Source organism: Lucilia cuprina, chromosome 5 (genome assembly GCF_022045245.1).
Source record: "Lucilia cuprina isolate Lc7/37 chromosome 5, ASM2204524v1, whole genome shotgun sequence".
NCBI classification, from domain to species: Eukaryota; Metazoa; Arthropoda; class Insecta; order Diptera; family Calliphoridae; genus Lucilia; species Lucilia cuprina.
In genome coordinates this window covers 59,866,924-59,890,885 of record NC_060953.1, presented here as the reverse complement: position 1 = coordinate 59,890,885, position 23,962 = coordinate 59,866,924, and the positions used below count along the sequence as shown (strand labels likewise).

The window sequence follows — 23,962 nt, the reverse complement described above, 5'->3', positions numbered from 1 at the left end:
GTAGAGAAGACAATAAATAACATTTCATACTGCGTACTTATATTGCTATTTATATGTATATGTGTGTTATAAAAACACATCTGCTATTACATGTTCATGTTTGTCTTTATCCTTTTTTTATATAGTTTTTTTTTTTTGCACAATAATCCTTTTGATATTTAATTTTTATTTTTATATTTCCATTAAAGAAAATTTCATTGTTGTTTAATTTTGAATTATGTGTTGAGAACACGTAAAATAACATGTTTATTTTATAAATATATACTTTTTTGTTATTTGGCTTAATAACCTAATAAACAAGTTAAAGAAAAAGAAAATGTATAAAATAAATTTATATGAAGAAAATTATTCGAAAAAATTTTATAAGAAAAACTTTTTTAAACAATTCCACCAAAATGATATTTTATAAAAAGTTTCTATTAAAATTAAATTCTATGAAAAGAAATTTCAGAGGAAATTCTTAATTTTCTATAAAAAAGAAATATACTAAAAATTTTCTTTTCAAAAATAGCTAAAATTTTCTGTGGAACAAATTTAAAATAAAATTTTTTATTAAAAGGTGAACACATAATTTTTTTTAACAGAAAATTTATTTTTTATAAATTTTCTATAAAAGAATTTTTATCGAAAATTTATCGAAAATTTTCTATAAAAACAAGATTAATCGAAAATCTTATATAAAAACAAAATTTACAAGATACAATTTACTAGAAAAAAATTTTCTATATTTACAGAAAAGTTTTCGAAAATTTCGAAATAAAAAGAAAGTTTATTGAAAATTTTCTATAAAAAGAAAGCTTTTCGAAAATTTTCTATAAAAAAAATTATCGAAAATTTTCTTTAAAAAGAAAATTTATCGAAAATTTTCTATAAAAAGAAAACTTATTAAAAATTTTCTATAAAAACAAAATTTACCAAAATTTTCTATAAAAAAAAAAATTTATCAAAAATTTTTTATAAAAAGAAAATTTATCAAAAATTTTCTATAAAAAGAAAATTTATCGAAAACTATTTATAAAAAGAAAATTTATCTAAAATTTTCTATAAAAAGAAATCTTATCGAAAACTTTCTATAAAAAGAAAACTTATCGAAAATTTTCTATAAAATGAAAATTTATCAAAAATTTTCTATAAAATGAAAATTTATCAAAAAATTTTCTATAAAAAGAAAATTTATCAAAAATTGTCTTTTAGAAGAAAATTTATCGAAAATTTTCTATAAGAAGAAAATTTATCGAAAATCTTCTATAAAAAGAAAAGTTTTTGAAAATTTATCGAAAATTTTCTATAAAAAGAAAACTTATCGAAAATTTTCTATAAAAAGAAAATGTATCAAAAATTTTCTATAAAAATAAAATTTATCGAAAATTTTTTTTATAAAACAAAAACTTATCGAAGATTTTTTATAAAAAGAAAATTTATCGAAAATTTTTTTATTAAAAGAAAATTTATCAAAAATTGTATATATAAAGAAAATTCATAAAAATTTAAAGAAAATTTATCGAAATTTTCCTCTGAAAATAAAATTAAATTGTTTACTGGTTTACTTTCAAGTTTTTATCAAACATGATTATATTTGTTTCTTCTTTCTGTTGTTATTTCTTCGATTTACAGAGTAAATAGCAAAGGCATAACTAAGGAGGAGAGTTCAAATAAAACACATTATATACAACTACTTCCGCTTTAACTTAAAACCACAAAACCATAAGACAAGGCCATAAATTTATGAGCAGTAATTTTTTTCCTTGTTTTTCTATGCAATTCCATTTCTCATGTGTACTGTTTCTTCGGCTTCCTTTCTACACCTCCTTTTATAACGTGCAAATATTAATGGAAGAAAGAAAAAAAAAACAAATTTTGTTCATATTTACCTTTTCGTGGCGTTATTGTTTTAATTGAACTACAAATAAGAGCGTTCGTTCTACAACGTGGTTTTTCATTTAGCTAGTTGTACTTTTTTCTCTTGCTCACCATCTATTTCTTATTTTGGTATTGTTTCTTTGATTTATGACCATTGGCAGTTTTGGTCATAAATTGTCTATCTGCTGCCTACAATTCATTTGTACCGATAATTTATTTCCTTTTGGTTGTTTAGGCGTTATGTATGTGGGGTGGGGTAGTGGGGTATTTTGAAGTTTAGTTAGAGCATTAGACTTTATTCATGATTTGTTATTAAGGGTCAGTGTTGAAATAAAGCCGTTATAATACTTAAGCTAATTATTAGCTGGTTTTATATTTATAAGCTTTTTATTTTTATTCTCTTTCAAAGAAATGTTTAGCTGTGAAAAAATAATATTTATTACTATTGTTAAGATTTCTTAAGAATTTTTCTTTAGATAAAAAAAGACAGGAATTTTATATATTTTTATGTATATTTTAAAATTTAATTTGGGTCTTATTCATAAACTTTTATCAAAGGTTTATTAAGGAAATGTTCATGTAATATTCTTTTTATAACCAGTTAAAATAACTTAAACGCCTTTTAGGTATGCTTTATTTTTTCTTTAAAAGTTAGTTAATAACAAAAAGTGTTGCAGTTAATTTAGACTCAAAAAATATTTCATTACTGTTCTATTTCAATAGTAAAAAGTCTTTTACAAATAATTAGCATATTTTTAGGAGTTTATTGTCACAGCAACTGAAGTCATTGAGTTCATTCATGTGTCAAAGAAATTGTTATAATTAAATAACTATTTTCTATTAATAGCACAAACATATTTGGTATAATAAAGCCTTAATTAAAAAATTCATTGAAATATTTTAAATACTTTTACCATTGACATTTAAAATTAATTAAAGCCTACTTATAAAGGCAAATGAATTCTTATATGACAGGGAATGCTTAATTTAAATTTTTTAAGGTTTTTCTTAAAATTTATTTTATTTAAGATAATTAAGAAATTCTTAAAAAATTTGTCTTCCCCTACAAATTTACTGCCTAAAGATAAAATTCCATTTTGAACGTAAGTTTACTAACTTTCATTTGACATTTTATTTGTTTTCTTTTTTTCTTTCTTTAGGCCAATTACTATACTGCTGGTCAATTAGAAAAGTATTTGTTTAAGATGTTGCAAATAATTTTGCAATATTTTATTACAAATTCGCTGAATATCACATTAATTTGTAGCAATTAGCTATTGTCTATAGCTAATAGAAGTAGAATGAAATAGAATGTTAAAGAAAAAAGTTGCTAAAATGTTTTATTGTGAACAGTAGGACAAAATTAAAACTAATGTGATAGGATATTGAAAGTTTTAAAAGTTCTCTGTTATTCAAAGCCTTCTTTAAACCTTTAGTTCTCTTAGATATAAATCAACTTTTCTCTTCAATTTAAAACATTTGTAAAACCCACTGTTCACATCTTATTGTTTTTTTTTAATTTGCTATTTTTCTTTAACTATTTAGTTTTGTTTGTTTTTTTTTTCTGCAGCCATGTGTCTACTTTAAGTAAACTTCTCCATTAGTAATCTACTGACAGCAGTTCTTTCTTATTTTCTTACAAAAACCGTTACATTTTCAGCATGGAAAAACACACAATTTTAATTACTTTAAACAATTTGCTATGTTCAACCAGCTTTAGTATAAAAAAATTATAAAATAAAAACAGAAAATTCTTAGACTTTATCTTCCGGAAGATGTGAGCAGAAAAAAATTTTATATAAAAACTCTGCCACACTCACACATATACATAGACAAACAAAAAGCTTGAAAACAATGACTAACGAAGTTTTAATTTACACTCTTTTCACCCACTCATTTACTCTCTATATATAGAATAAATCCTCTGCTAAAGAAGAGAACAGCTATAAATAGAAGCGACATGAGGAAAAAAACAAACACAATCTTTTCGTTATTTCCGTTTCCTATGAAAGCTTAATAATGAGCATAAAACAAACACATAAGAGTTATAATGAAAAAAAAAAAAGAAATTCAGAAATTAAAATACAGACAGACACATAAAACAATTTCATTATCAGTTGAGTACTATTTAAAAAAAATTGTTTCTCTTTTTTATGGGGAATTAATACTGTAATTCTAGGAATATAAAATGAAAAAGAGAAGAAGGTGTGATATTAAGGAAATCATGATTTTTTCGGAACTATAAATCACTTTTCCTGTTTCGTTACCCATTTATTCTTCTCTGACATTCAAAGATATTGCGTTTTAAGGCAATTTTCTTAATATAGATACAGGCAAAAATTTATTTCTTAATATAGATACAGTTGCTTTCTGACCATCCCTTCACATGGAATTCTTAGACATAAGGCCAGTTATAGGAACTATTTCGGTATAGACAGGTGGCCACTTGTTGTATATGTTTCGTGTGGACATATGGCTATCAGTAGGATATCTTTCTGTATTGTCTAATCGCTGGTCATCCCTTCATATATTTCTGTCTATACTGAAGGGCTAGTTTAACATAGTTCTGTGTAGTCCTTGGAACAATTGATGATAATATTTCTCTTAATATAACCTAACCATCCCTTTTTGTCAAATACATTTGTGTCAAGACATAATACCAGTTAGTGACATATTTCTATTACTTATTAGACACATTTCGGTCTAGATATAAGGTAGGTTTCTAACCAAATTTCTGTCTTGATAAAAGCCAATTTCTGGTCATATTCCTATCATAACATAAGATCGCTTATTGCACATATTATTGTCTAGATATAAGGCCTATTGTTGTTCATTCTGTCTAGATATTTTGCTGTAAAGTAATATTCCCAATTACTGATCCTATTCTGAGAATTCTTTTAAACAAAGAAAATACCTTTACTTCGGCATCTTTCCCCCTTTTTTAATTCTTTTACTAAATTTAGTAATTTAAAAATATGTTTTTTTTTTTCTTCTACTAACTTCTTGTATTGTTCGCTTAATTCTTACAACAACTTGGAATGAGAACAGCAAAATGTAGAAAAGCAACAGAGGAGAAAAAAATTACAACAAAAACTAAGAAATGAAGTGACATTTACTAAACACAAAGGACGTGTCTTTAAACATATTGTGAATGGAATAACTAAATAACAAAGCAACATACAAACACATTTAGGAGTTGATAAAAAACTCGATTTAGTTGGTTTGTTTCTCTTTTTCAACTCCCCCAGCTTCATTCTTTAATAGAAAACTGTTTTCATTTAACAATTTAAATGCTTTCTTTTCAGAAGTTTTTTTCTTTACTTTGTAGGAAATACACACATTTTAGTAAAAAAATCCCTCCCGGCCCTACCATTGCTTTAAAACAACTATTGTTTAGTAAGGAAGTATAATAAGAAGAAAACGTAAAGAAATGAAAGTATATAGGGTGGTGTTGTTAGTTTGTGGTTATGTATTGCCTATATTTAGGCTTTAGATAACAAAGTCAGGTTAGGTTTGTAAAGAAAAATAGTTTTAAATAGTTCGTTAGGTTAAGGTGAGTGGATGAAATATGTATATTTTTGCCAGGAGTTTTTGAAAGTTAATGGTCTATATTTACAAGTATTCTATTGTTAAAAAATTACTTAAAGTAGGCAATGTTTTCAATTGTTTAAAATCTTTTAACCATTCACTTAAAACAAACTTTAGCTTGATTTTATACCAAGTTTTTTAACCTTTTTCACCTTTATTTACTTTCCAACTAACTTTTCTATTCCATTTTAGTTTTTTCTTTATATTTTCTTCATTATTTGCCTTTAATACCGCCACAGCTGTTGTATAAATGTCTTACTTTAGTTTTCCTTAAAACTTACCTTAAACTTAATAAAACTATCAAGTCAGCTGATGCCGCTTAGGGGTTAACAATTCTTTTCTAGTAGTCATACAAGTGTAAAACCAAAATAAATATAAATTAGTTAAAGTAAATATTTACTTCAATAATATTAAAGGTAAAAACAACTTTTTATACTTTTTATGTAAGTCAAGTTACACACACGCAGGATAATAATCAAATACATAGGATATAGTTTCCTTTAATTATTTATGTTTAAGGCATTGTATCAAATTATCTAAAATCCTTAAGACTTTATCCACATAATTACTTCATTCGTTAATTGAAGGCAGAAAGCAAAACCGGAAAAAAACTTTGCAAACTTTTGACAAATGGTTTTCAGAGAAAAAAGAACATATTGTCAGGCAGTTGGCAAGGTATGTAATTAACATGTTTTAAAAGTTTTGTTGGGGGCAAAGTTTTTAAATTGTTTGAATAGAACTTAACATTATTATATTAAATACTTATTAAAAGTTTCAAGATATTGGAAAGGATGTTAAGAATAATTATATTAGTTGGTTTTCTTTTCAAGGTTATTGACCTATTCTGTCTAGAAAAAAGGACGTTAGCTGGACATATTTCTGTCTACAAATAGACCTGCACCTGGCCATATTTTTGTCTAATATAAGGCCAGTTGCTGGCCATATTTCTATCTAGATATAAGGCCAGCTTCTGGGCATATTTCTATATAGATTTAAGGCCAGTTGCTGGCCATATTTCTGTCTAGATATAAGGCCAGTTTCTGGGCATATTTCTATCTAGATATAAGGCCAGTTGTGGGCCATATTTCTATCTAGATATAAGGCCAGTTGCTGGCCATATTTCTATCTACATATAAGGCCAGTTTCTGGGCATATTTCTATCAGATATGAGGCTAGTTGCTGGCCATATTTCTGTCTTGATATAAGGACAGTTTCTGGGCATATTTCTTTCTTAACATAAGCCAGGTGCTGGCCATCTTTTTATCCAGATTTAAGGCCAATTGCTGGTCATATCTCTGTCTAGATATTAATCCAGTTACTGGCAACATTTTTAGCTAGACAAAAGTCCTGTTGCTGGTCATATTTTTATCTAGAGTTAAGCCCAGTTGATGACCATATTTCTGTCTAGATATAAGGCCAGTTGCTGCCCATATTTTTGTCTAGATATAAGGCTAGTTGCTGGAATTTATGTCTAGACATAAGTCCAGTTGGCTGCCACATTTCTATCTTAATATGGCCATATTTCAAAGAAATAAATCCTATAACTATTATTCTCATCTCGTACACCCCTACGTATGAATAATATTTTAATGATAAAAATTACTTTTTATTGCTCATACGCTCTTGTTAATTCTTTAACAATTTACATAAATAACAAACCAATACTCTTTTACAATTTACACCTCAACACATTTTGTTTTGTGTTTTTTTCGCTCTCTTTAGCCATTTTGTTCGTTCATTGAATACACATATAATTTGGTATTTTTTTTTCTGTGTTTGTATGCGTGTGAATAAAAAATATAAATTTTTGTTACATGAAAGTAATTTAATACGTGTTTTCCTTGTGGCTGTCGGGTTAATAAAATGAAATACAAATTTTTTCTTGTTTGTTTTAATTTTAACACTTAACTCGATACAAGATGAAAAGTAATTTATCGGCTAAAGATAGAAGGAGATGGTAGGTAGAGCAGATATTACTGCAACATATATCAATGAGTTTTTTTCTTCTGCTTGATTTTGTACGTGTTTTTCCATAATGGTAATACGTTTTATAGGGTTTAACAAGCAAGTAGCTTAAGAAAATTTCATAGTAAGATATTAAGGATGAAAACTTTAAGAGGAGCAGCCTACTTATCATTAATATATCCATGATTTCATATTAATAATTGTAAATTTTTTAAATCAGAGTATTGAAATCCTTTTCGTTTTTTTCTTTACTTTATTATATCACTTATTTATTCCCAGCAATTATCTGCCCAAACTCGAAAAATCTTTAAATTTTTCTTTATATTACATGGACTTTTTTCATTGCCCCTTGTCCTAAATCTTTGATTTATGTATTTTCCATTAAAATCACGTATTTCCAATGTTTTTCTTTATCTCTGTCTCTCTGTAAGTGTTTGTGTATACTTCGTGCTCATTTGTACATTTTGTAAAAAGGGACATTTATTACCAACATTTTGGTGTGTATTTAATTTATAACCTTAAAATATTATTCCTTTCCAACTAACTGTTGCCTGCCGTTGCTATGGTCGATGAATATAAAATAATATTTAATAAATAAAATATAGTACTTGGTACTACGTTCAATTGTTTAATTTATGGCTATAATTTTGTTACTGAATTTATGGAAATTTTTTGTATATATTTTTGTTTAATAAGAGAGTGTCCAAAAAATTAGTCTAAAAATAGATTCATTGTTGTGCTATTTCTGTTCAGAAATAACACCAAGTATGGAAATATTTTGAAGTAAATAAAGGCCATTGTGGTATTGGCCATTTACTGTTTAGATATAAAGCAAGTTATTAACTAGATAATTGGTAAGTTTTAGTTAAAATTTATCTTGATATAGGCCCATTTAATGATCAGATTTATAGATTTTTATAAAGTTACTTGCCTTATTTCTTTCTAAGTATGGTATCAAATTTCTATCTAAAAGAGGACCAGTTTTTTTATACGATTCACTATATAAATAGGACCAGCTACTACGTATATTTGTATTATGTACAAGTTGCAGTTACTGTTCTTATTTCTGTCATGTAATAGGACTGTTTATATCTTTGTCTATATGGTCCACTAACTGATATTTCCGTTTGTATATAGTGTAATGTAATTCTACATTTCAGTTTGTATACAGTGCCATTTAAAGTCCATATTTCAAGTAAAAGTTTCAGTTTCTATTCATATTTTTGTACTTGATACTGGTCATGTTTCCCTCTGTACTTGGGGAGCCAATTACAGGTCTAATTCATAATTATGTACAGTAATCGGTGCATATTTATATCTAACAAACGAGTGAATTGTTGGCCATGTTTATCCCTACACAGATGGAAAAATCGGTAGAAAAGTACCGAAATTGATACACAATCCGTTGTCAGTAGTGATCTTAATATATTTGTTAACATTTAGACAACGAATGTGTATAAAATTAAGATTTTGACAAGGAATTTTTGCAATTTTGACAACATTGTCGTGTCCCACAAAATAGTATCTTCGTACTTATATATATATATATACTTTGACAACGGATGTTATTGGAAAATTATAAACACTTTGGTGTCAATTTGGTACCAGGCGTGTATAATTTTAAAACATCTTGTTTCCCTCCGTGTTTATATACTACACATATTTCTGTCTTGATATAAAGTAAAAGACCGTATTTCAGTCAAGATATATAGAAGTCCAATAACTGTGTACTAATAAATTAGTTACGAGTTATATTTCTGTGTAGACATAGATACATAGAGTTAATAGCCATATTTCTATCTAGATATAGTGCAAGTGACTGTAAGCTTTGCTATATTCAGACCTTATTTCTATCGATATATAATATTTTGTCCTAGTTCCTGTTTTAAATGGTGCCTGGTATAAAAACTAATAAAAAAAACTATTATTATTTTCTTATGATTGAAAGTATCATTTACTATGACACATACTTAAACATTTACGCATATTTGCCATAGTAATGGTGTTTCTTGTATAACTATGTATGAGTGACTACAGATGGCTTTAAGGGTTTTTTTGTTTAATACGGAATTTTTTTCTCTTATATATTTTTTTCTATATAATTGAACAGCATTTCATTTTTATTGCCAGTATGACAATATTTTGCAATATTATTTACATTTTCACTTGAAGCTAAAAGTTCATCTTCTATTAAAAAAAAATAATAATAAAAAAGAAGAATATGTCAAAAAATTTTATTATATACAGATGCGTTATAGAGAAAAACGGGTAAAATAATGAAACCATAATTACTATCAAATAATGAAAACCAATAAAGTTTTTAGTTAAATCATAAAATAAAAAGGAATTATATTTTGATTGTTTTATATTTTTCATAATCTTTTCGTTATTCTGTTGTCCCCTTTAGTTTTCCTATTATCTGCTAAAAACATTTAAAAATTTAATTTTAATAAAATTTTATGCTGTGAGATTTAAGACTTTTTTTTTAAACCCCCTAAAATATACTAGCAAAAAAAATTACTCTTTAGTTTGAACAACAAATGGCAATGCTAAGTATTTATGAATTTTTATAAACCACAAAAAATGCATATTTGTTAGAAAATATGAATTTTAAACTAAAAAATTCTATAAAAAAAATAAATTTAACATAAATTGAATATTTGCAGAGATGAAAAAAAAATGAATACAAAAATAAACTGAGCCTATAAATATGCAACGTCTCTGTACGATGTTTCTTTAGTTAATATTTGAAGCAAATGCTGTACACATGCATAAATATGAATGAGGGTGTATGTATTGTATGAAAGTTGAGAATTGTACAATTTTGTGCAAAATTGTCAATTTTAATATTATTGAATTCCTAAGAGACATAAAAGGGAAATACACATACAAACATACCCAGCAAAAACTTACACAACTGGATAATGGGATTAAAATATTAAATTTTACTTAAACAATAGCCAACAAATTGCTGTAAATTAATTCAAGCACTTACGACAAATGCTTACAAGTAATGAGACAAACCAGTCAATGTATTTCGTGTGGAAAAACTTATACAGGTTTTATATCATTATGCATTAGCTAACTTATGAAGTAGAAAGTAATTATAAATAAGATGTTATTTAAGTACTTCTATGTAATCAGATCGATAATTGGTAAACATAGAAAAATATGTTAATAAGTAAGTGGTTACAATTGCTAGTTTTTACTGGGTATATATGAGAAAAAAAAAAAGAAATTCACACACATATGATTTCTCTTGTATAGTTTATTTAATGAAATTCTCTTGTTGCATTGAGATATTTATGAAACATGTATGAAGATTTTTTTTTTTGCTTCGGTTTATTGCTGTAGAGGTGGGGGGTTTATATTTTTTGTTATACCCTTAACACTGTTATACACTTATGACTTTCGAGAATCACTTAATCCCAAAGAAATCCGTTAGAGTATTTAAAGGCTCTAGCTGTCCTACAATGCTATCTAAAATGTATTTATATTAGTGTAGGATACTCCAGATTCGAGCATGATGTTATCCATATTTCTTACTCCTCTCGTATGAAACCATTTAAATACTATATAAAGAAATCTTCATGTGAATATTTATGTAAAATTCATTTAATTTAAAAAAAAAACCTGATAATAACACTGTTACAAAAAAAAATAAATGCTGTTGGCATAATTTTCATACAACAATATGAATGTGAAATGTTTAATTTTCCAAGAGAGTTGGTTACTTGGTTGAAATCAATGGTGGGTGGTCTGGAGTTTTTGCTCTGATAACGATGTCTGGTGTGAGTTGTTCAACTTTTGGCTTGTTATATGACACAATTTATGAAAATGTCATAGACTCTATACAATTTTAAATTGCAATTGTCATTCCGGTGACTTGCAGTGGATAAATATGTATATGAAAGTTGTGTAAACGTGTGTGCGTGTGTATATATCAGAATAAATATGTCGAACTTCAACTATACCACCAACAACAATGATGAAACGTTTATTTATTAAAATAAACACTTATACTTATATTTAAGAGAGAAGCCAAATAAAACAATGGGACTGATTGTAAAAAGTATAAAAGTATAAATTAAAAAAAATTGAATCCAATAAAATTATTAACTTTTTCCTTAATGAAACCTGCAAAAAATCTCAGCATAAAAAGTTTTTTATTCATTTTTTTAAAGCAACCCATAGTGCTCAATATAAATACGTGCTAAAAACTCTCATATATTAATTCTCTTGTATGTATTACTGTGCATATATGTAGATCTTATTGCATTTCCATCCTTATCCTCAAATTGTTTTCATTTTTTCTTTCTTATTGTCATTTAGCAACATTTATATGGCCACCTTATATGTTGGTATTATCTATTTATGTCTGTCTGTAAGTTATTTTATTCAATTTTTTTTTCCTTCACATATATTGCTAGCTGAAGTATTGCTCTGTTTTTCTTTCTACTAGACTTATTCATTGACATGATTTGTGTCAGTTTTATTGCCGCTATATATGATGATTGTGAGAAAAAAAAATATTTTGAATTTAAGTGTATGATCGAACGATTGTAAAGTGTAGGAATATTTGTTTATGTGTAGTTGTGTATGAATTTACAAGGAAACCAACAACAATACAATCAGCAAATATACAGTGTTTTTTCTCTTCTTTATTCTATCATAAACATTTTCACCTAAACTATTGAGTCACTGCTACCCAGCAAAAATGAAACGAAGTACTTCCAAAAGAATAACATTTATCACTACTTCTAAAGTAGCACTTCCTTCTGTGGAAGTCATGTTTAATGTTTATATTATTTAAGTCAAATTTATTATATTCTAATACATTAATTTCACTTCCAAATAACTTCCAAAAAAGAACATAATAATGACTTTTTGAGAATGACTTCAGAAGTAGTTAATTTGGAATCAAATAGAAAATAAATTCCTCCCATGATATCATCACTTCTGCAGAACTCCTTTAGTACTTACGTAACGTAAATTATACTTGCTAGGTAACACTGCACACACACAAGTTACGATACTCTTTATAATAAATGTTTCAAGAACTTAAAAAATAAAAATCTTAAAAAAAATTACTAAAAGTTTCAGTAATAATTATACAAAATTTGGCCATAAATTAATTATTTAACGAAAATTTACTATAAAAAGAAAATTTAACTAAAAGTTTTAATAAAAAGAAAATTTAAGTTCCAAAAGTTTTTCATTTTAATAAATTAAAAATTAAACAAAAAAAATTCTATAAAAAGAAAATTTATTGAAAATTTTCTATAAGGAAAGAAATTTCCCAAAAGAAAATTAAACAATAATTTTCTCGAAAAAACAAAATTTAACTAAATTTTCTATAAAATGAGATATATCGAAAAAAGTCTATAAAAAGAAAATTTATCAGAAATATTATATAAAAAGAAAACTACTCCAACATTTTTTATAAATAGAAAATTTCTTAAAAATTTTCTTTAAAAAGAATATTTATTGAAAATTTTCTATAAAAAGAAAATGTATCAAAAATTTTCTAGAAAAAGAAAATTTATCGAATATTTTCTATAAAAAGAAAATTTAATGAAAATTTTCTATAAAGAAAGAAATTTTCAATGAAGTGAAAATTTAACAATAATTTGCTATAAAAGGAAATTTTAAAAAATAACAAAAATTTTTTACAAAAAAAAAAAATATATATCGTGAAATAAATAGGACTTTTTTCAACATAATTCTATAAATACAAAAATTTTTATGAAAAAAATTCAAATTTTTTAAAATTTCCCAGTATTTTTCAAATAAATTTTTTACGTTAACGAAAGTTTCGTTTTATAAAATGAGGGGGTAAGAAAATATTTATCGGAAATTTTCTATAAAAAAAATTTAACATTATTCGAAAATTTTTATTTTTTAGAATAAATGTTTGTTGGGTGAAATTTTTTATTTTTGTTATTTATTCTTGTTGTTTTTATCACAAATTCATCAAATGACAAATGTTGCATTTTTGTGTTTATTTTTTTCTGTTGCATTCACAATTTTTCCATATATTTTTTCTTGTAGTTTTATTATTATTGTTACTGCCAGTTTATAAATTATTTTTCCTGTTTTGTTCGTTATGGGTTTTTAAGTATATACTTTTTTGTACTTTTTGCCATTTTCTTTTCATTTTAAAAGAAAATTTTCGTTTTTTTCTTTCTGCCAGTATTTGATTTGTCAAATGCTTTATTATTCTTGTTGCTGTTTCTATACATAATCGTATCATTTGTTTGTAGGATAAAGTATGTTTGTATGTGTGTGTATTGTTGTGTTGTTTTGTATAATCTATTTTTTTTTGTGCATTTTACTGATTTCCTTTTTACATGCAGGATTCTTCATTCTCATGTCACTTTGTCACACAATGCATTTTTCAGTTGTTTCTTTTCTTTATCTTACACTACACTCTCACATTCAAACATTTGCATAAAATTTTAATATGTGTAAGTGTGTTTGGCTAAGTGTGTGTGTGTTTATAAGCTTAATTTCAACTTGACTTTTACTTGTCTGATTATTTTGCCTTTTTATGTTTTCGATTGTCGTAATGTCGACATTAATATTCTTGATTTTTTCCCTCAGTTTGCCGCATGGTTTCTTTATACATTTTCAAATTACAAAAAATGTTATTGTGCAAATGTATATTTGTCTAATATGTGTTGTAAATGGAAAATTTAAGAATTTGAATTATGAATTTAAACAGGATATTATTTAAACAAATTGTTTTACAATAAAATTGTAAAAATAATTTCTGTCTTTGTAAAAATAAATCTTATGATTCTAATATTAGAATCTTATTTAAAATTATTAATTAGGGTTTTATAGAAAATTTTATATTAACAAATTTTGATAGATTTTTATTCTGTTAATAATTTTGATTAATTTTATGTTTATAGAAAAATTTTAAAATTCTCTTTTTTAAGAAAATTTGTAAAAATTTAATATTTGCAGAAATTGAAATTAAGAAAGAATTAAAAAAAATCGTTTTTTAGAAAATTTCCAAATGAAAATTTTCCATAAATTTTCTTTTTTAAGACAAATTTTCCATCAGTTTTCTTTTTAAAGAAAAATTTTCCATAAATTTCTATTTACAGAACATATTAAATATTAAAAGAAAACTTATGAATATTTATATTTATAGAAAATTTTCCATAAATTTTATTTTAATGGAATCTTTTTCATAAATATTCTCTTTATAGAAAATTTTAATTTATTTTTAGAAAATATTTATAAGTTTTGTTTTGTATAAACTATTTGATAAATTTTTATTTTTGTTAAAAATATTATTTGTTTGAAGAAATTTTTTGAAAATTTAGAAAAATGTTCTATTTTTAAGAATTTTTTCTATAAATTTTCAGTTTGTATGGAGTTTTTATTAAAATTTACTCAATTTTTCGCCAATATAATTACGTTTTATTCCTTCCCCTAAAGTAAGCATCAGGTTTTATCTGATATACATTATCATTTTAATTAAAGATTTATCTTATAGAACATATAAACTTTACATAAAATATAAAAACTTTGCAAATTTCATCGTAATTTAACTAACATCAACCATATTCTTTTTTCCATCTATTTTTAGTCTTCAGTATTGGTGAAAAGTGACATTGATACCACACAGTCAATAGCCAGTAATGCCGGTGGCGGTTCTGGTGGTGGAGGTGGTATAGTAACAGCATCTTCCACATTATCCTCAACAACCACCGCTTCATCATCCGCTGCTGCCGCAGCTGCAGCAGCCGCTAATAATAATAATAATGTATCCTCAAGCCAAAGTCAAGCCATCAATGGCACCACAAATACACTCGCTACCGCAGGCGGTACAGCTACAGATGCCAATAGTAATCTTAGTAATAATAACAACAGCACTAACAACAACAGCAACAACAACATTAGCACAACGAATGGCATCTCATCATCCACTAGCAATGGAGAATTACTAACACCCACTCAGCAACAACAGCAGCAACAGCAACAACAACAACAATTAATAGCCGCTATTAGTCAACATCAACAACAGCAGCTACAGCAACTAACAACAGCCGGCAACGTGATTGCTGCCACCTCCGTAACAGCCACATCAGCTGCCACTGGTCTTTTACCGGCCGTTATGTCAACACCAAATCAAGCTGGCATTGTTAATACCTCATCGATAATGACATCAATGGTGGCTGCTGGTGGTGTTTTAGCTCCATCATCGAGTACAGCTCAAGTGATGGCAAATTTAAATGCTGCCGCAGCTGCTGGCATTATGACATCGGCTACACCAAATACACCTGTGGCAACTAGTCTATCAAACGCTCTAGTCCCTCTGCAACATCAACAACAACAGCAAACTACATGTACCACCGTTGCAACAATAAATTCTTCAAATGATGCCAAAAATACACCAAAACGTTTGCACGTTTCAAATATACCCTTCCGTTTTCGTGATCCCGATCTAAGAGCCATGTTTGGGGTGAGTATTTTTTGTTGTTGTGTAACTGTTTTATACAATTACTAATTTGATTGAATGAAGTGAATTTTGATTTAAAATGTTAATTTTGTTGAGGGTTTTTGCTGCTCATAGAGTTTGTTTCTATGAGATTGATTTCAGGATACTTTAAGTGAATCCTTTGAATCGTAAAACAGTTTTGTAAAAAGCTGTTGGAAAGCTTTTTGAACGATAGTTGCTTTATATAGTACTTAAAGTCTTTTTCATGAAGCATTTTACGTAAAAAGTTGAAAGTTTTAAACACAGTTTTACTTCTACATTGTATAAATAAGAAATATAAATGTTTTTGAAGATTTTGTGTTTAAAGTTGTAAAAAACTTTAGAAAATCTTAACAGTTTACAATTACAATTTAAATGCAATCAAGCTTCAATCTTTCAATCTTGTAAAAAGTTTTAAATAATATTTTTTTCTAAAAAAGCTCTAAAATTTCAATGTTTTTCTCGTTAATCTGAGAAAGCTTTACGTGATTCTTTTAAGTCAAACCAAAAGCTCTAAACTTTCAATGTGTTTCTGTTTAAAGTGTTAATAGTCTTTTTGTATCAAAAGTTTTAATAATTCTCGGAATTTTTTAGCAAACCATAACTTAAGGAAGTTTTACTTCAAAAAACTTAAATTATATTTTCATATGAAAAGCTTTAAAATTTCAAAGTTTTTCGCTAAAATCTGATAAAATTATAGGTAGTGCTTTGAAAGCAAACAGAAAGCACTTTCTAGAACAAAAACAAATTTCAAGGTTTTTGATTATGACAAGACTAAAAACTTTTTAAAACGTAAAATAATTTACTCTTATTCAAAAAATATTTTGAATATTGAAAATTAAAATGAAAACACAAATCTATAAAAAATGTTCAAGAAAGTAAAATGAATTTGATTTTAAATCAAAAAGCTACAAACAATTTCTTTCCTAAATCTTTCTATTCAAAACCACTTTTCCGATTTGTTTTTTTCTGAAATTTTTCAAAATTAAGCTTTTTGGATGTCTTTTAAAATAATTCGTATATTATTATAATAAAAAGAGTTTTTCTTTTTAAAAGCTTTTGAAAATAAATATTGTAAAAATGAAAACAAAAACTAAATGTAAAAAATTTTTAAGAAAATAAAATAAATTTGTTTTGTTATTTGTTTTCCTCCCAAATTGTTTAAAATAAAGCTTTTTGGATATTTTGGATATTTAATTCGTATATTTTTGTAATAAAAAAAGCTTTTCTTTTTACAAACTTTTAAAAAAAAATATTGTAAAAATTAAAACAGAAATTAAATGTATAAAAATCTTTAAGGAAATAAAATGAATTGTTGTTTAAAGCTATCAATAACTTTTCTTTAAAGGTTTTATTTAAAAAAAGCTCTTTTTAAGGCTTAATTTTAATTAAATATTTAAACAGTTTTTATTTTGAAAAAAAAATTTATAAAATAAGCTTCTTATGATAAAGTTTTTGTCTTAGACTTTATTTGAACGAAAGCTTTTAAAAAGTTTTAAGTTTAAAATTCCCTATTAACTTTTGGGCAGCAAAATACATATTTAAATTTTATACTGAATTTATAATTATATAAACTTTATTCAAAAACTTATATGCCAAACTTTTTTATTCAACTTTTATTTACCTTAAATTTTTGCTACTTACGTCTACTCTTATTTCTAAACTAAAAAAATCTAAAATGAAAGCTAAACTAATTGTATATATTTTTTCTTTTTTTTCATTTTTTTAACATGCATCCTGCCAATCTCGTTATTGTTCTTAAATAATGCTTGAAATCAACTTGCTAAAACAATTTTTTTTTTTTTTCGTTACGAAAAAAATTTTCAACATTTTTTTTCAATGGCTGGTTTGGCTGGCTGACTGGCTGACTGGCTGTTTGCCTTTTGCCTGCGTGCCTGCCTAATACAACAAACCACCACCCGCCCGCCTGACTGTCTGCTGGTTGATACTTTCCTACTATTGTTGGCTGCTGCTGCTGACTGGCTGGCTGAATTAAAAAAAAACATACAAAACATTTTTTTGTTTCTATTTTCTACTATTTGTGTATGTATTTTTTGTCTATTGGCTGCATCTGTTGTGACTGTGTATTATTATGTTGTCGATAATAAATTTTTGTTCCTTGTTCGGATCGCCTTTAGCAATTTGGCACCATACTTGATGTCGAAATTATATTCAATGAACGTGGCAGCAAGGTAAGCTTTTTTTATTCTATATTATGAAAACATTATTTTGATTTTTTTTCTTTCTTTCTTTTCGTATTATTATTTTTTAAGTTTTCTATTTGTTTTATTACCAACATTTAAAAACCATATGAAAATTAATGAGTTTTTTTTAACTGACTGCAAAAACAAGAAAGAAAAACATTAAAAAATTGTTGATAAAATGTGTTAAATCAGGATTTTTTTTTTTTTGCTGCTCATAGTAAATTAATTTAAATGGGTAATAAAACTTTGCCAACACACTGAGGAGCAGGTTTTCATTTTTGTATGAATGAAAAATTTTTAATAGAGATTTTAGTGAGTTTTTAAAGTGTTTTATTCAAATGAATAGATTAGCTAGGATATAAACTGGTAATAAAAAAAGAAAGCTAAACACACATAAAAACTCACTTTTTCAAATAAAAAAACTTGTATATTTAAAGCATATTTTTAGGAAATTGTCTTTTTTTGCTTTGTTGTTATTAAACTTAACTTTTATTTTGAAAGATTTATGTTTAGTTTTATAAAAAATTTTAAAAATTTTATACTTTTATATACATCAAATTTCTGTAATTAAAATGTATTAAGTAAAGCCTACCTTTGGGCTCTTGCTATAATTTAAGTATTATCTGTTGCATTTATTGATTTGGTTAAAAACTTATTGCTGTTTAGGGATTTTTAAAATTTAATTAACATAAATGTGTTAAAAACATTTACCCTCTTATTTTATAAAACTCTTCACCTTGCGTTAAAAGTATTTTCACACAAATTTTTCAAAATACAAAAATAATTTATATAAATTTTGAGGTGAGGGAAAGAGATTTACAAAATTTAAAAGGTAATAAACAGGAAATATGCTTTCTTCTACATGTATGCCAAAGTTAAAGCTTTAATTATGAATAATATATAAGTAAAGAATTTAAGTTTGACATTAGGATTAAATTAAGACAATAAAAGACAGACATTCGACAATTTTGCTGTAAAGCAAACAGCAAAGCCTAAGTTCATACATAGACTATAGAATAGACTTTAAACTCTACTATAAAAAAGTACTTAAAATGAAACCGAAATGATTCAAAATTATTCCTTAAATTTATTCTAAGCTTTTAAAGCTTTAAAATGATATAAAAGCCACTTAATTCAAGCCTAAATTTGAACTTATTTTAAGCTTTTTGGAGCTTAATATTAAGATTGATTTAAAAATAATTTTAAATATTTTTATTTAAATGTTTTATAAAAAAATACATTTTTAACATTCTTCACAAACGTCGGCCCAATTTGCAGAATCCCTATTAAAAGACGTTTTAAAAAGTGTGGGAACTGATTCATCAATTTCTTCATTTATATATAATTGAGCATAGTCTCGAGTTATAATAAATTATAAATTTTTATCAATTTTAGAATTGAATACAGCCTCGTCTATGGTCCCGATATGATATATTCAAAAGAAAAAATTCTATTCTATAAGAACAAAACTTTTTAAAAAATTCTCAATAAAAATAAAATATCTTAAACATTTTCTATAAAAAAGTTCTCAAAAGTAAATTTTTCTAACATCTTCTTTAAAAAGACAGTTAATTGAAAATTGTCTATAAAATAAAAATTTATCTATAAAATAGAAATTTATGGAAAATATCATAAAAAATAAACAGCCTCGACTGTAGTAACCCAGCAAAAACTTACATTGAAAAGAAATGAGTTAAAAAGCTAACAAAGACACTTTTCACTTCATCTTCATTAGCATTTTAACTCATCATCTTAATATGGTAAGAACATTGGAGGTAAGTTCTTACCACGCTCGCTTAAAAAACACTACTTAAACAAGTACTTACAAATAACGAGTTAAAAAGTTGTTTATCATACATAATACGAACAACAACTCTTAGTTAGTTATTTTACTGTGCGTCCTTTAATTGTCTCTCACATAAAAAACTATTTCATTTCCGTATGTGGAAAAACAATTGTGCAAATAATATTTCAAAATTCAATTATTAAGGTACTTACCCAACTGCATAAATGTAAGCCATTATAAAAGTACTTTATAGTAATGCAGACGGGAATAAGTAGTCATTGAAAAGTAACCAGTTATGTTAGTACAAGTCAATACTGAGTTTTTGCTGGGATAGTCTTTATTTCAACTCGACTTGAGTGTGTTGCCGGTATTTCAATAAGATCCCTAATAAGTCTATCTTATGAAAATCCAATAGTTTTTTTTTCTTTAATTTCTTTTTCACATTTATTTACAAAATGAAAATTCTAATATCCTGTAGCCTTTGCTGTGTTTACACTTAAACCCACACACACACAAATATTTTTATAAAACATCTTAAGTTTAAGAAAATTCTATTCTCTGTAGATTTTATTTTTAAAATATATTTTCCTTCCCGTCCTTCATGCACCACTACATATACACCAACACAGGATGTAAATATATTTCTCGTTTTTTTTTCAACTTGTATGTGATTTATAGTAAATGTATGAGTTTGTAAGTGAGAGTGAATAAAAAAAAATAGCAAAAGGAAAAAGGAAATTAAAATAATTTAAATATTGACATAATTGAGTTAAAATACATCTTTCAACAAGTAAATAATAGAAAAAGATTAAACAATTTATAAGGAAAGGCAATACAAAAAAATTAAAGATTTATTACTTAAAAGGATTAAGATATTTAGCTTACAAAAATGTAAAGGATTGAAAACTTTAACTTTTTACTAAATGTTTTTTGTAAACTAGAGGCAAAATTTTCTCACAAAACATCCTTTTAACAAAAAATATTATTAAACTTTGTATGAAAAGTTTTAAACTCTTGTTTTAATCTTAACTTCTTTAAAGTTTTATTTTTTTGTGTATGTGTTATTAGATGAATGTATATGTTTATGAATATTCCTGTGTTTTTTTTTATCCAGAGTGTTATTTCTTAATAAAAACTTTGTGGTTTTCAATTTTACACAAAGCCAAAAGGATTCTTTACCACATATACTACCACTTTCTTTGGGGGAATAAAAGAAATCACAAAGAAAAAGCAAAACGAAACTAAACAGTAAAAAATAATAAAAAAAAATGGCAAAGAGAAAACTTGTGGTTCATAATGTACACACATGCATAGATAATTTTACTAAAATATAAAGATTTAAATGGAAAAAAAGACGTAAAAAATCTACAATAATAAGCAAAACACGAATTAAAACTACCTTACAATATGCTATATATTTCAAACCATGTTTGTATTAAAACGCCAGATGTCGAGAGAACCAATAGTCTTTCCCTTATGTTTTAATCTCTAGCTATGCTCTTCTGCTCCCTCTCTCTTTACAATGACATTTAAGAAACCAAAACTGTTTGGCTCTTGTTGACCTAACTGACCTATTGTAGCGTCATTAGATTGTTTTTACATTTCTTAAACAATTGTTTGTTATTCAAATACTTTTTTTTCTGCTCCAAGAAGTTTTACCACATAAATAAGCAGTTTTTTTCTTCAGTTTCCTACTCTTCTGTCTTGCAATAGAAATTTCTTACACATATAGAATTTTCTAATAATATGTTTAGGAAAATGACATTGTGGTATTTGAAAATCAGCTTAAAAGTTTTTTGCTTTTTTTCATCTATTTTGTATAATCAAAGTGAAAAACATAAGAAAAGCTTTAACTAAAGAAAATATCCTTATTTTACTTAAGAAACCTTAAACAAGAAACATTTGTTTGCATATATAAGTTTTTAATGTTCTCTTTATAAAAGTAGATTTTAAAATCTGGACTTTCTTTGGATTCAATACATTTACAATCTTTAAAAATTCAATAAAAACATTTGCATTCATTATTGAAAGTTGAAAACAGCTCAATTTTTGTGTTTAAAAAGAAAACTTTTTAATTAATTACAAATGTAATTAAAACTAGAAGTTTTTTTTAATATTAATACTTTTGCTGACGAAATAATAAGTTTTGTTGCTGAAAGAAAAAACGTAAAAAAAACAGGTAATAGATTAAAACTTTTAAAACTAATTTCGAATGCTAAGCGTTATGATGAATTTGCGAAATGATATGCAATATAATTATTAAAAAACAGCCGCCTAAAAGTATGCACTATAGAGAATTTATGACCATTTGTCTATTAAAAAAGAAATTTTATCGACAACGTTTTATAAAAAGGAAAATTTATTGAAAATATTCTATAAAAAAAAGTAATTTACCTAAAATATTCTGTAAATTGAAAATTTATTGAAAATGTTCTATGAAAAGTAATTTTATGAAAATGTTTTAAGAATAAAAAAAATTCGAAAAATTTTGAATAAAAGAAATTTATCTGAAATTTTCTATAAAAGAAATTTATCGAAAAATTTTTATAAAAGAAATTTATCGAAAAATTTCTATAAAAAAAATAAATGGAAATTTTTCTATAAAAGAAATTCTATACAAATAAATATTATGTTAAAATATTGTAGAAAAAATGTTATGGAATACTTTTTATGAAAGAAAAATTTATCGAAAATATTCCATAAAAAGTAAATTTCTGAAAATTTTCTATAAAAAAAATTATCGAAATTTTCTACAATAAGAAAATTTCCCAACAATTTTGTATAAAAACGAAATTTATTGAAAAATTTCTTTAAAAATAATATTTATCAAAAATTTTCTATGAATAGAAAATTTATCGAAAATTATCTAAAAGAGGAAGAAATTAATCGAGTTTTTCCTGTAAAAAGAAAATTAATAGTAAATTTTCTTTAAAAAGGAATTAATCGAAAATTTTCTCTAAATTGAAAATTGATTGAAATTTTCTATAAAAGGAATATTTATTAAATAGTTTCTATTAAAAAAAATTTATTGAACATTTACTAAAAAAAATGTATCAAAAATTTTCCTTAAATAGAAAATTTATCGGAAATTTTGTATAAATAGAAACTTTATCGCAAATTTTTTATAAAAAGGAAAAGTATTGCAAATTTTGTATAAAAAGAAAATTTATCGGAAATCTTTTATAAAAAGAAAATTTATCGGAAATTTTTTATTAAAAGTTTATTCATAAAAAAAATTATGTAAAATTTCCTTAAAAAAATTATCAAAAACTTTCAATAAAAATAATATTTATTGAAAAATTGCTATAAAAAGAGAATTTATGAAAAATTTCTATAAAATGAAAATATATTAAAAATTATCTACAAAAATAATAAATTAATAGAATATTTTTTATAAAAATAAAAACAAAAATATGAAAAGATGAAATTAATCGAAAATATAAAAATTTTTAGATAAAGAATTTTAAACGAAAACTTTTAAAGAAATTTTTCTTACTTTTATCTGTCACTATTGGCATCTACTGCATAACATTCTTTTGAAAAATGGTAAAAATACAAAATAAACTAAATCGCTATAAAATACAATAAATAGAATAAAAGTACCCATAACAAGTCACACAAAGATGTGGCTGCATCCAGGAGAGATATGCAGAAAAAAACTAAAAGAAAATTATAAGTAGCAGCAAACCAACTAAGGAAATAAATCAATTTCCTGTGTAGACGTATTAAAGCATAGACCATAAACGTGTATATAAGTAAGCCATTGGTTGGCAGAAGTAATAGTTCTAGTAGTAGATTTTAAATAAACCCAGAAGTTTTAAAATGAAGAAACTAAAATAAATAGGCATGGCACCAAATGACCAATACTATGGTAGAGAGATAGTGTCTCTGACGAGACAAGACTCTGCAGGGTAGCAATTCTAAAATGTTTTTTAAAACAGTGTTTAGTAAAAAGCAAGTAGTTTGCTTGCGGTAATAAACGATACGATAACAAAAATGGCAACTATAAAAATTCGAAAAGAATCTCAAAATATGTATAGGTACAAAGTTATTAAGGCCACAAAG

General features: G+C 25.2%; 1 protein-coding gene across 16 annotated transcripts in view; it reads left to right on the top strand.

Moving 5' to 3' along the window:
- LOC111679859 (homeobox protein 5) overlaps positions 1 to 23,962 on the top strand; it is a 278,845-nt gene that overhangs the window by 193,433 nt on the left and 61,450 nt on the right. For all 16 annotated transcript variants that reach the window (XM_046951593.1, XM_046951594.1, XM_046951603.1 and 13 more), the window contains 2 exons: positions 15,017 to 15,892; positions 18,046 to 18,099. In XM_046951593.1, the coding sequence (XP_046807549.1) occupies positions 15,017 to 15,892; positions 18,046 to 18,099 (930 nt within the window). The remainder of the gene's footprint in view (positions 1 to 15,016; positions 15,893 to 18,045; positions 18,100 to 23,962) is intronic.